A 13,447-nucleotide genomic window follows, 5' to 3' on the forward strand; every position below is an offset into this window, starting at 1 on the left:
ACCCCTCCTATCTAGGTTCTTCGCTATTGTCTCCAGGCAGTCTGTTCCATCAGTGGTATCATTAATATGTAAAGCTTCATGTTATTTTGCTTGTTGTCTCCTTAGATGTTCCATTTTCAAAGTGCATTTAAAGCCACTTAAGACTGATCTTGACTTGGATACAGTAGCAAGAAGAATGGCAGCTTTGACACCTGGTTTCACAGGCAAGCTATTGCATCAAAAAGGCTGTGTTGATCTTTTTTTTTTTCTTTTTGTAAACTCAAGGAAATTTTATTCTGGCTGCCCTATCTGTTATCATAGGACTGCTACTTTCAACACAAACATACCTACAGAATGCCAAAGTACTAAAATAATCATGTGACAATATTGTGAAACAAACAATAGCACTTTAATTACTTATAATGTTTATTTCTTGGTGATGAAAAGGATAATCATAGCCAGGGTTCAAAATAGCATCCACTTTGACCACGCTTGCCGGGAACTTTTCACCGAAGAAGTAGAAAATGACATGCCTTGATCGGCCAAAGAAAATCAAAGTCGCTGTTACCCTGGGTGCCAGAGGAGATTTTTTTGAAAGGTCTGAGACATTGCTACATGAAATTGAAGGCAATGACCGAGGACTAAAAGAAAATACCTCTGGTGGCACAAGCCTGTAGCCTCCCTCAGTCCCATGTGGAAAGTTAGTTCACGGTCCTCATGAAAACCAGGTTTGGCCCGCCAGGCAGAATTCTCACGTTATGCACTTTGTGATTACATTATGTGAACGCTCATAATTTTGGAGCAGTTTAAGCAATATTGTATTGATTTCAGGCTGTGTGAAGTTTGATTTATTTGAGGAGAACTTGAATTTCTCATGTTTTTGAACGTGTTTTAAAACAGGATTTCAAAAACAAAGAGAGCATGGCCTAAATTGCAGTACGGAACACTTCGAAATGCGAGAATGTCTCCTTACCATGTTTTGTCACTAAGTCCTCCATACCCATTGACAAGCTCTACTTTTTCTCGTAAATTTCAAATGAGTTGATTTCCGTGATCGCTGTCAAACAAGCTTGAGAGCTCTCTCTCATAGGTGAATCGATTAGAAATTTAACTACGCTTAAAATAGGTAGGTCTTTTCACGTTGTCAAAGCCATTATTCTGTATGTGGAGGCATTGAGGAAGCACAGCCCAGTTTCTCTTGAAGTTTAGGTATTCCGCCAAATTCGGCGGAATACTTCTCTGGCTGGAGTCATGCAACGCTGTTTGTCGAATCATTTGTGCAAAACAGGATTTATTGAGTTAGAAACTCTATCAAATGTAATCTCCAGTCAGCAAAATGGCTTTCAATATCAGTTTATTATTCCGAGATTTCTCATGGAAGTAAGTGAAAATTTAATTTGGGAAGATTTTGGTGTCATGCTGGGCAATAAGTTGTTGTCAATTAGTGTAGTAGTACACACACACACAAATAGTTGAAAATGAAAAAAAAAAAAAAAAAAGATGATTCATAGAATGTGTATCGCTGATTCCCATTAATAGATTTGATTTGCGAAAATGTTGTCATGAATTAAGTTTGTTTCTTGCAGTGCATTAAATGTTTAACTCCTTTGAGTACTTTAATAAATCATGTTTAAAAACAACAACGAACTTTATTACCAAAATAAAAAAGTTAAAGTTTACAATAATTTGTAATATATTAATACAAAAAGGTAATGTTTATTCAGGATAACTAAAAAGCTAATCGAACTGAGTAACACTAAGTAATGTTTAAATAGAGTACATTGTCAGCCTTTAAAAAAGCAGTCAGACATCTAAGGTTTTAGTTAATTCTATATAATATCTATGTTCTTTTGAGTAATTGGGCTTTTTATTGTATATAGCTATGTCATATAATTTTTAGGTCTTTTTAAAATAGTTTTTGGATTTCCGTTTCTTTATTTTTCTCGGCTTATTAGCATATTTTTTTTTTTGCTAGAGGTCTAATCAACCTCATCAATCCCGAGATGAAATAAAGCTTCATTCATTCATTCCTTCCTAGAGGAGGTAGGTTAGCACTAAAGCATGAGTAAATCAATTACATGTAATTAGTAGATAAAAAGAGATGAAAAGAAAAAAAAAATAAATAAATTCAAGTTGAAAACTCATGAGCAGTAAGACTAAGATTTTTAACTTGACTTTGTTTTTAAACGTTTTAAGGGGGAGGTGTTTAATGCTTTCTTCAAGGTGATTCCAAACTTATACAGCTGCAAAGCGAATGTTGAACGTACCATTGTTTTGATGGTATTGATATAATAGGTTGATTTAGAAGCAAGCCTGGTATTGTTTGAGTGTACAGATGCTACTTTTTGACTATTGAGGGTACATGCTCATTCTTTATTGACAGCCGGGTAAAAATGAGCCTTTCAAAGATCAGAGATCGGCTAATTCAGCGCGAAGGCAACTTGGGGAACTGGGCTGAAAAATTGGAATTGATATTCACGCCGTGTATACAAGCCGTAAGATTGGACACCATATCAAACCGAAAGAAAAGAAGCCGCCTATCATAAACCAGCAACGCATTGTTTACCATTACAAGTGTGGTTTGTGCGATGCAAACTATGTCGGGTATACGTGCCGACACCTCTATCAGCGCGTCGAGGAACACATGAAAGGATCGTCTTCAATCGGGAATCACATTAAAGAGCAACATGGAACAGTCCCTAGTGACATATATCGTGACTTTAAGATCTTGAGAAAGTGCGAAAGTAAATTCGATTGCCTCATCTACGAAATGCTTTTTATAAAGGAGCTTAAACCAACTTTGAACAAACAGTCAGATTCAATCCGTGCGAAGTTATTTATATAGTTCTTTATAGCGTTTTGGTATCTTAACACTCACGCTTTAGCGTTTTAACCAACAGTCATGTAGATTTAATCCGTGCAAGTTATTTATATAGTATTTTAATATTTTAACACTTACATTTTAGCGCTTGTATTTACATATTTTATCTTTGGACATTCTCACGTCTTAATTTGTACTTATATATGCAGATTTTATTCGCTTCTTTTACTACTTGAAAATGATCTCAGAGAGATCGAAACGTCGTTTTTTATCGCTAGTTTTTATTCTGAAATGTGTTTCAAAAAAACTACTTATAAGAATTTTAAAGCGTGACAACCAGCTGCACCTGTTCAGAAGGCTCGAGCGGTGTAGCGAGAAACAAGTTAATTGTGAGACTGCTGTTGAATTTCTCAAACTCTGTCAGAATTTTAATTTGACACCGACCTTTGCAAGGGTTGATGAGACTAAAGCGAACAAATGGAGGCGATCTGCTAACGCTTTTGAAGGAAGCGTCGTTATCGAAGAACTTCGCCTGAAGAGGAAGCAATTAGCAGAGCTTAGGCTCGAAACTGAAGAAGTTTACAAGGAAATCAGAGCTAACTGCTCATCACTACGTTTCCTTTGCATCCTGAAAACGATCGTTACTTTACGTAATCAACAGTACCGACAATCAATGAATGGCCACACTAAGAAGATTTCAAGACTTCTTCACAAACACGATGCTGATATTGATGAACACATCAAGAACTTTTCGTCTTACGAGCTTTCCTTCTTCCAAAAACTAGCGCTAAGTCGCGGTCTTGACTTCGCTCTTCCACAGCGTGTGTCATCTAAGGAAATCGAAGCAGCTTTTGAAAAGGCCTTCTGGAAATTAGAACCGGGGTTGAGCGAAGAAAACAAAGAATTGGCGGCTGCATCATTACGTTCCATTGCTTTGTATTACATCGAGCGAAAGACCCCTGCACCACCATGGGCAATGCGAAGAGCAATCGGCCAATTGAAAAAGAAGGATGATATTGTTATCACATAAGGGATCAGGAGTGGTTGTGATGGATAAGACAGATTATGTACGCCTACTGAGAGAGTCCTCCATAAGCAACGAAACCAAGTTTAGACCAGTATGCGCTGAAAGACCCAAAATGAGAGGAAGACCTCCCAAGTATTTTCACCCGCTATTGCAAAAAGAAAAGGAGTTAGCTTCCACTGTAGAAAGAATATTACCCAAGGCAGTTGCTAGCACAGTTATCCAAAATGGTTCGAGACTAGCCCACCTCTATGGCCTGCCAAAAACCCACAAACGACAATTAGCAATGCGGCCGATACTCTCGGCAACCGGGACGTATAATTACAAGTTGGCAAAATGGCTTGATGAAAAGCTTAAACCTCTATCAGTGAATGATCATACCATCAATGATGTTTTTAGTTTCGTGGATGCTCTCCATGACATGGAAGTTGACGATCACAGCATCCTTGTTTCATATGACGTAACTTCGCTGTTTACCAATGTCCCTGTTGATGAGACGATACAAATTTTAGCTGAAAAGGCATTCAAGGACGACTGGTTCAATAAGCAGCATAGTCTCAACATTACAAAATCAGACTTGGTTGAATTGCTGAATATTGCCACCAAGAACCAGCTTTTTCAGTTTGAGGGGAGCTTGTATGAACAAATCGATGGTGTTGCTATGGGTTCGCCACTTGGACCCCTGATGGCCAACACATTTATGTGCAGTATTGAAGATCGACTTCAGGACCAAGGGAAATTACCCGAGTTCTACAAACGCTATGTGGATGACACATTAAGCATAATGCCCAACGTCGAAACAGCAAAATCATTCCTTTCTGTTCTGAACGAGATCCATCCATCGGTTAGCTTCACCATGGAACTTGGCGAACACGGTAAACTTCCCTTCCTGGGAACGGAGATTCGGAAATGCACTGGTTGCTTGGAGACAAGGGTATACAGAAAACCAACTGACACCGGATTATTGCTGCATTACAAGAGCCACGTCGATGTTAGATACAAGAAGTCATTGCTAAAAACAATGCTGGATCGTGCCTTTAAATTGTCATCTACCTGGAAACTGTTCCACCTGGAATGTGACCGTCTCACACAAACGTTCTCCCGACTTCAGTACCCAGCCCAACTGCTGCAATCGACCATCAGTAATTTTGTCACCAAGAAAGTTTCCGACGAGGCAATTTCCACACGAGCATGTAACGTGAATGAAGCGCCTGTCAGAATAGTGTTACCTTTCAAAGATCAGAGATCGGCTAATTCAGCACGAAGGCAACTTGGGGAACTGGGCCGAAAAATTGGAATTGATATTCACGCCGTGTATACAAGCCGTAAGATTGGACACCATATCAAACCGAAAGAAAAGAAGCCGCCTATCATAAACCAGCAACGCGTTGTTTACCATTACAAGTGTGGTTTGTGCGATGCAAACTATGTCGGGTATACGTGCCGACACCTCTATCAGCGCGTCGAGGAACACATGAAAGGATCGTCTTCAATCGGGAATCACATTAAAGAGCAACATGGAACAGTCCCTAGTGACATATATCGTGACTTTAAGATCTTGAGAAAGTGCGAAAGTAAATTCGATTGCCTCATCTACGAAATGCTTTTTATAAAGGAGCTTAAACCAACTTTGAACAAACAGTCAGATTCAATCCGTGCGAAGTTATTTATATAGTTCTTTATAGCGTTTTGGTATCTTAACACTCACGCTTTAGCGTTTTAACCAACAGTCGTGTAGATTTAATCCGTGCAAGTTATTTATATAGTATTTTAATATTTTAACACTTACATTTTAGCGCTTGTATTTACATATTTTATCTTTGGACATTCTCACGTCTTAATTTGTACTTATATATGCAGATTTTATTCGCTTCTTTTACTACTTGAAAATGATCTCAGAGAGATCGAAACGTCGTTTTTTATCGCTAGTTTTTATTCTTAATAAGAAAGCCTAGAAATTCGGCATACAGACTGTGATATTATTTTGAATGCTGGTAGTGTGCATTCCCGAATTCCAACCCAAAAATAAACTCTTCAAACCGCATCCTTGCAGGATTATTTAAGATTTGTGGGTCATCTTTGTTCTTTTAAGTAATGGCAATGTAATACCTTTGTTTTTGTTGCTTTTTCCAAGATCAATGACTTCATATGGTTACCTTATTTTAGGTGCTGACATTGCCAATGTTTGCAATGAAGCAGCTCTAATTGCTGCCAGGTACCTTATGCCTAAAGTGGAATTGACTCATTTTGAGCAAGCCATTGAACGTGTCATAGGAGGTAAGAGTCACACCAAGGTATATGTGGTGAAGTTATGGAGTATTCAGGTACATTACTGAATAAATACACTGTCAGGTAATATTTTTAGGTCTGGAAAAGAAGACCCAAGTTTTACAGCCAGAAGAGAAGAATGTTGTAGCTTATCATGAGGCTGGTCATGCTGTGGCTGGCTGGTTTCTTGAGCATGCCGATCCACTTCTTAAGGTACGGTGTTTTGTCAACAGTGAAGAAACTTCAGATTAGTTTAGAGAGAATGAAACCCTTGTAGCACTTCTTAGCCGCTCCATAGTCTCAGGTAAGTGGAGTTTAGGTTTTTGTTCATTTTAATATCCATTTTTGTTTTTTTATTCCTAGGTGTCGATTATCCCAAGAGGCAAGGGTCTTGGTTATGCCCAGTATCTTCCTAAAGAGCAGTACTTGTATTCTACTGAACAGGTTAGGTGCTTTTTTCGGATCATGGTGCATAAACAGCAGCCATAATTTGACAGTATCGTTTTTTTAAGCTCATTGATGACATACAAGTCATTCCATGACGTTTTGTGAAGGAGTCTGATTGGACTCACTCTATCAATCACTCCATTCCAATAGCTGTTATTACAGTTGAGCCCATGTTTCAGTGGTGTTTGTTTCAGCGCGTGGAAGTGAGACTTTCGGGTCAACATTCGATCAGGTATGGAAAATAGGAAGAGATTTAGTGCGTGAAATGCGAAAAAAATAATGATTTCTTGAACAAAATTTACATTTTCTCAGAGGAAGAGAAACTACAGTTGTTGAATGGAAGCTGCCCTCAATATAATTTTTTTATTTGGGGTTGTAAATTTGGTTAACACTGTTAGTTTTTCACTCCCAATAATGTATAGCTTAGGTGACAGTAGATTCTAATTTTGTAGTTCCTTACAGCGCGGACACTCGAACCGTGAATGTTTGAGAGTTCCTTTTACGTTTTTTAGTAGCCAATCACAGTCCAGTAATAAGACAATTGCCTTTACATTTTTCCGCTTTGTGGTTGTCAGAAAGAGCCGCCAAAAATTCACGAATGAAGAAGACTTTAGATCATAGAAGGATGCAGTGGACCTTTCTGGTCCGTGAAAAGCATGATTATAGAATTTCAGGGCGAACAAATAGCTGCATTAGTTTTCACTGAAGGCATAAAAAAAAATTCAGAATTTTTGTTCAACGCAACTATGTATCAGATTTATTTCAGTAATTTCAGCAGTTTTGAAAACGCAACGCTAAGAAGGAACTAGAGACCTGCTGTAAAGCAATAGCACAAAGTCCGAAGTTATTTAGCAACACCTTGATGGGAGTTGTGAGGGAAGGCAACACATTTCCCTGTTTATATTTCTAAGGATTTAGGAATCATAAACCTCTTCTACCGGAATTTTGTTTTTTAAAGCCCTTTGCCGAATCATCTGGTCTCTGTCTAGGAAACCACGATCAATGTACTTCACTGGGTTTTCAGCTTTCAGCTACGGTCTCAAAGAAGATTGATTGCAAAGAAGTTCGACCTGGCCCATCTGTAAGCTGCAAATGTCATTCTGCAACTCCAGATGCTTGTCTTTTAACTTACATACAGTTGTATTACCACATGTTCTGTTCGTACACTTGGCATTGTTACATCCCCTTTGGTGGCAAACTGTACGCTCTTTCCCGCGTCGGGTGTGAATGGCAGGGAAATGATCCAGTTCCTTTTTCTTTTTCGCTATTTCATGCTTAGCACTTTCAATGGTTACCTTCAGTAATTTAATGTCCATAAAACAAAAGAACAAAGTGAACATAACAATAACTAATCAGCAAGGCCTAATCGGAATAACACTGGTTCTTTTGTCCTCCGTCATCTTAGTCCACTATATGAAAGTCTACCGGTAATTTAAGTTTCCTAGACTGTTCCAGTGCTCTTCGATTGAGGGAACTCAAGTTTGTTTTTGATTGTTGACGTGAGCTCGAAGCTGCCATCACTCTGCCATAGCCACTGGAAACACGTGGTCGTCATTCAACATTCTCAGCAACAAAAGTCGGTATCAGGTTCAGTATTTTCGTTTCAAATGACTGAGAGAGGAACAATCCCTTTCCTGATGTACTCCAGTTCATCTTCCAAAATGCGTCTTTCCGCTAAGAGAAGTGTTCCAGGAGAGGGAAAGAACACATCCAGATCTTTGCGTTTCACATATGCGAGGGATCTCCTAGATCTAAATACTCTAGTTTCAAATTGATATGACAAACGCTCAAGTTTCATGTTTGACAATGGCTTCAACCACGTAAAGACTTCATATGCACAAACATTCAAATTATTATCCGCACATGCCATCTTCTTTTCAAGAATGAAAGTTTCCCACCATAACAAGCTATTAATAGAATGCAAGCTTTTAGCCATCAATCATATTACATATAACCACAAGCCTTGAAATTAGCAAATGAATTTGTGGCATTTATGCTCAAAATACCTTTGCTGGTTGCAATTTTTGTTTTGTTGTTAGTATTGTATTCTTTTTTAGGAAAGATTTTACTTGGTTGAAAAAAAATTCGAATGTATTTAGATGAGGTGAATATGCCGGATAGAACAGAAGACCAATTCCATGTTCTTGAAAAATATCTATCTTAGTAAAGGTTTCACAAAATTTGCGTGGAACCCACAGTTATCCAGTACTACAAAATCTCCGTCCTCGAGGATTGTTGTTCCATCTGCTCGATCTATTGTAAGAGCTTCGTCAAAAAAATGGAGCAGTTCCATTCCATTAGACGGACCTTGCAAAGTGTAGTAGTCGTTAGTTCCGTGCATCGAGTGATGAAGGTAGGTTTATCATGCAGTTGGCATTTGAAGAGTACCACTGAAATTCAATGGTGCGTTACCGAGGTACGAATTGCCATAGAGGTGATTTCCTGAAGTGACAAGTACAGTTGATTAATCAAAAAAATTGATTTTAGTGCAGTCAATTTGCTCGATTTGATCAAGAAAGTAATCCCTGTACTCACATTCGCGTGCTATTGCAAGACTCGGCCAGTACTTTACTTGTTTTCTTATTTGTCATCTGACAGTCCTTCTTAAGACATTTTTTAATCGCACTTTTCGATGGTAATTGATAGATTGGTGACACTCCATCCAGCAATAAACCTTGTTTAATCTCACTTGTGTAAATACTGGGTTTACGCAATTTCTCGGATTTAGTGTATTCCATAACATCTTCGGTCACAACATCACAAGACGGTAATTTCCTGAGCTGCGGCAGAGAATTTTTGCTGGTTTCATAATGTTGGATTACTTTATTGACATACCCTACACTGACCCGTACTGTGTCAGCAATATTTTTTTGTGTAAGCCCATCGTGGTGGAGATGGAGAATTCGTTCCCTGCACATCTGAGGTAAAGCTCCTCCTTTGTCGTATAGGCCAAGTCGATTATTGATCCTAACATTACAGTGACGCGACATAGTGTTGGTGGCGGACTTCTATTGTGCATTCCAATTTGATCATTTGCGAAAACAAAAAGAAAATTCTAACAAAGAAATCATTCCTAACCTCGGAATTTGCTGGTCCAAAGTTCATTACTTGCTCAGAAATTTTAGCCTATGATTGGACATCGCAAAAGAATGTCGAAGTCATTGTTGTCAGTGACGTTTCTGATTGGTCAGTTTTGGGGAAAAAAGTCTCAACCGTTCACGGTTCAAGGCTCTGCACTGTATTGTTTCTTGCATGTTGTTAGTAGGGCTAACGCTCACATGGTTGATATAGGTAGAAAACTAACACTTTATATTACGCTCTAATAGTTAAGTCTATTCCAGACATTACTCTGGATTGGATTAAAAGTTATCTTGAAAATCGAACTCAGTTCGTCCAGCTTGGCTCCTCTAGGTCCTACAACAGGAAAATCTCATGTGGTGTTCCACAGGTTTCAATTCTTGGGCCTCTCCTGTTTATTGTGTATCTGAACGATCTACCAGCTGTCTCTAGCTTCACACTATCACTATTGTTTGCCGATGATACTAGTATTTTTTGTTCTCATAAGGGTGCTAATCAACTCATTTCAATCATTAGTAACAAACTTACAAAAATATCAATTTAGCTAAAGGCAATTAAGTTATCCTTGAATTTGTCAAAACCTAATTTTATGTTCTTCCATCCAAGGCGAAAGAAAGTTAATGCTAATGTCCCGCTGGTTTTGGAAAATACTGTGATTAAGCAAGTCACCGAAATTAAATTCCTTGGCGTCCTCATTGGCCATCATCTTTCACGGAAACCTCACATTAGAATTGTTTCAAAGAAGATTTCGAAGTCTATTGGAATTATTGCCAAAGCTCGCTTTTATCTTTCCTCTAAAACGTTGCTGTCCTTGTATTATTCCCTCGTCTATCCCTATTTAACCTCTTGCAATGTGGCCTGGTCCTCCACCTACTGCTCTAACCTAAATTGTATTATCTTTTGCAGAAGCGCATAGTGCTGCTGATAGCAAAAGCTGACTATCTTGCTAATACTGCTCCTTTATTTTGTGAACTAGGGCTCCGAGATATTTTCAGTAAGAACTCTTTTTCCATCGCCATTTTCATGTATTCGTATTACCACAATCTTTTACCAGTTACCTTTTAATGGTTTTCACTACTGGTGGTCAATTTCATCAATACAATACTCGAACTGCCTTTCAGTATAGATCACTAATATTAAAAAATTCAGTACCCTTTATCAGGGACCTAAAGTCTGGAATTCTCTACCAGTCACAATAGTTAGCTCTTGTTCTGTATCTATTCGTTAAAAAAATTTCTAAAACTCATTAATAATTCATAAAGTCAACTACAAATCACTGCATGTACACCACATCACGTGCATGTATTTGGATACCCAATGAAAAACAATATACCACTCTCCAGTGAAAGTGGTAAATACCTCTAAAATATGCACAATGACAACTTGCACAAAATCAATGAATATTTATTACTCAGAAGTAACTTCTTCATAATCACAGATAAGTGACGTCAAACGATAACTCCGACGTCGAGAAATCATTATCGATAGAAGACTAAGCTTCGCTTTCAGACATATTTTCCATTGTTTACTCAAGTAGCAGCGAGCGATGTGTTGAGTAAGTGACGTCATAAGTCCTCGCTCTAGGCTTTCTCGAATAAGCATGCATGTGACATACCAAAAATGGCGGATGCTATAAAAAACAAGTATTACGACGTAATAGCATTGAAATGTTGGTGAAAGCAACATTTTAGCGGCGTTTCCTCGAGGATTTGAGACTTTTTGAAAAATCATGTTTTTTCGTCAGAGTACCCCATTAAAAAAAATCGCAAAAGTATTTGAAAGATATAAAATCAGTGTGTGACAAAATTATTGCGTGATGCGCAGAGCAAATGCTCAATAACAATACGTGGCACCGTTCTTAAGGTAATTTTCTGTTTGTTTTATGTTCTACCTTGTTGGAACCACAGTATAACACTTAACACACGGCTCAAGGATTTCCTGTTCAAAAACTTCTATTTGCTGTCTCAAATCAAGGAAATCACGTTTTTTAATGCTACAGCATCAGTCTATGCATGTTTTATAACACCATGGGTTGACATGGCTCACGAATATAACACCGCCTCGTCGCCTACAAACACATATACAGTGCCTTTTCATACTTTCCACAATAAAATTATGCCAGACAAATCTGAAATTACTTGAAAAAGAGTGAAAGAAACAGTCCAGATTCAAGGAATCACACATGTAGGGGCCTAGTGGATTTCACGATCAGTCTAGTGGATATTCTGACTTCCACTTGCCTGACGAGCAAGGAAATTCAAAATTTCAGGTTTACTGACACACATCTAGGCAAATATCTGTGAACCGAAAGCCGTTTTGCAAGCTGATCTGAAGTCTGATTTGTTGACATCTAATCTGGACAGTCTTCAATTACATAAAAGCAAAAAAAAAAACAAAATTTTAATAGATTTTATAGAATCGCGGTTTACAGCAAATGGGAATAGCAAATTTACCTTCAATTTCGCTTAGTTGTCTTTTAATCCGTAAGTAGATCCAACAGATTTCCACATTATTGCACAAAACTGAAAGTTTAATTTGGTAAAACGTGGTTCTAAACTGAAATATATTCATGGTTTTTTTATTGCAATGTGCATGTTAATCAATGCTATACAGTTAGTAAAAATTATAATTTAAGCACCATGTCTTATTGTTCTGCCGTAATGAAACAAAGGGGTTTGTCCCTTTTAAACCTTTCAGCAAAAACGCAGGGTATTAAAATGTTCATTTCTACAGGAATTTGCATAATTTGTTTTTGTATAGGTAACGGATGTCCTATTTAAGTTCTGTGGGAATAAAACATATTTGCCCAGTTATAAAGGGCAGCAGTGAAAAAAATTAATAACCTGTTTTTTTTTTATGTCAGTTGTTGGACCGTATGTGTATGACGTTAGGCGGGAGAGTATCAGAGCAGATATTTTTCAATCGCATCACCACTGGTGCTCAGGATGATCTCAGTAAAGTTACAAAGAGTGCTTATGCACAGGTAAATAACATCTTTAAAGTTTTTGGTATATTAGATGAAATTAGAGTGTTATAGATTTACTTTCAGAGACACGTTTATAGGAGGCACAGCAGGGAAAGGAACATGTCTTGGTTTATAATAACAACAACCCAATCAACACTAATACAAATTTGGTAGTGCAATAACAATTATCTCCTGATAAGTTTGGTGGGTAGCGTATGCCACGAGGGAAAAAAAATACACGTTACCACTCCACTCCACTCTAACAAAGTTTGTTACTTTTGCACACAAGTCTACGATGTTGCATGTCAAGGTTGGCATTGTTAATTGTCCCTTCTTCAGGTAGTAACATTTGGAATGAATGACAAAGTTGGAAACGTGTCATTTGATCTTCCACGAGAGGGTGAACCAAGCTTTGATAAACCTTACAGCGAGGCTACTGCACAGCTTATAGACGAGCAAGCAAGAGAGGTCATTGATAGTGCTTACAAGCGAACTTATGACTTGCTCATGAAGCATAAGGAAGATGTCGAAAAGGTAGGATATTTTTTCCCTTTTTACGCTGCGTGGACTACTTGCACTACTAACACTACTTATAATGCGATACGTGCACCATTTATAGGACAAAACTCATTAATAATTCATGTGCCTAACAGTCTATCAAAACACCGATAAAACGTCACGTGCATGAGCTTTATTACTGGGTTGCCGTATGGCAATCCCAGTCTAAAAGTGGGTGGCATTTGTTCGGTGTTATTTTTCTTTTTTTCTTCCGTGTCGGTAAAAGTCTTGCCTGTCACTCCCCTGGTAAGTAGTATCTTTGTGCATAGAGCCTTCTGCGCGTATTTTCTTAGGATCGAGAGGGTAG

At 38.1% G+C, this 13,447-nt stretch overlaps 2 protein-coding genes across 2 annotated transcripts in view; both read left to right on the forward strand.

Annotated features, from left to right (window-relative positions):
* Positions 1 to 13,447, forward strand: part of LOC138018541 (mitochondrial inner membrane m-AAA protease component AFG3L2-like) — a 48,805-nt gene that overhangs the window by 17,899 nt on the left and 17,459 nt on the right. The window contains exons 12-17 of the mRNA XM_068865210.1: positions 106 to 203; positions 5,991 to 6,101; positions 6,190 to 6,305; positions 6,456 to 6,536; positions 12,481 to 12,600; positions 12,922 to 13,116. Of these exons, the coding sequence (XP_068721311.1) occupies positions 106 to 203; positions 5,991 to 6,101; positions 6,190 to 6,305; positions 6,456 to 6,536; positions 12,481 to 12,600; positions 12,922 to 13,116 (721 nt within the window). The remainder of the gene's footprint in view (positions 1 to 105; positions 204 to 5,990; positions 6,102 to 6,189; positions 6,306 to 6,455; positions 6,537 to 12,480; positions 12,601 to 12,921; positions 13,117 to 13,447) is intronic.
* On the forward strand, positions 4,032 to 5,608 carry LOC138018542 (uncharacterized). Its single transcript, XM_068865211.1, has one exon. The coding sequence runs from the start codon at positions 4,111 to 4,113 to the stop codon at positions 5,497 to 5,499; it is 1,389 nt and encodes a 462-aa protein (XP_068721312.1). The 5' UTR covers positions 4,032 to 4,110; the 3' UTR covers positions 5,500 to 5,608.

This window comes from Montipora capricornis, chromosome 10 (genome assembly GCF_036669925.1).
Source record: "Montipora capricornis isolate CH-2021 chromosome 10, ASM3666992v2, whole genome shotgun sequence".
Classification (NCBI taxonomy): Eukaryota; Metazoa; Cnidaria; class Anthozoa; order Scleractinia; family Acroporidae; genus Montipora; species Montipora capricornis.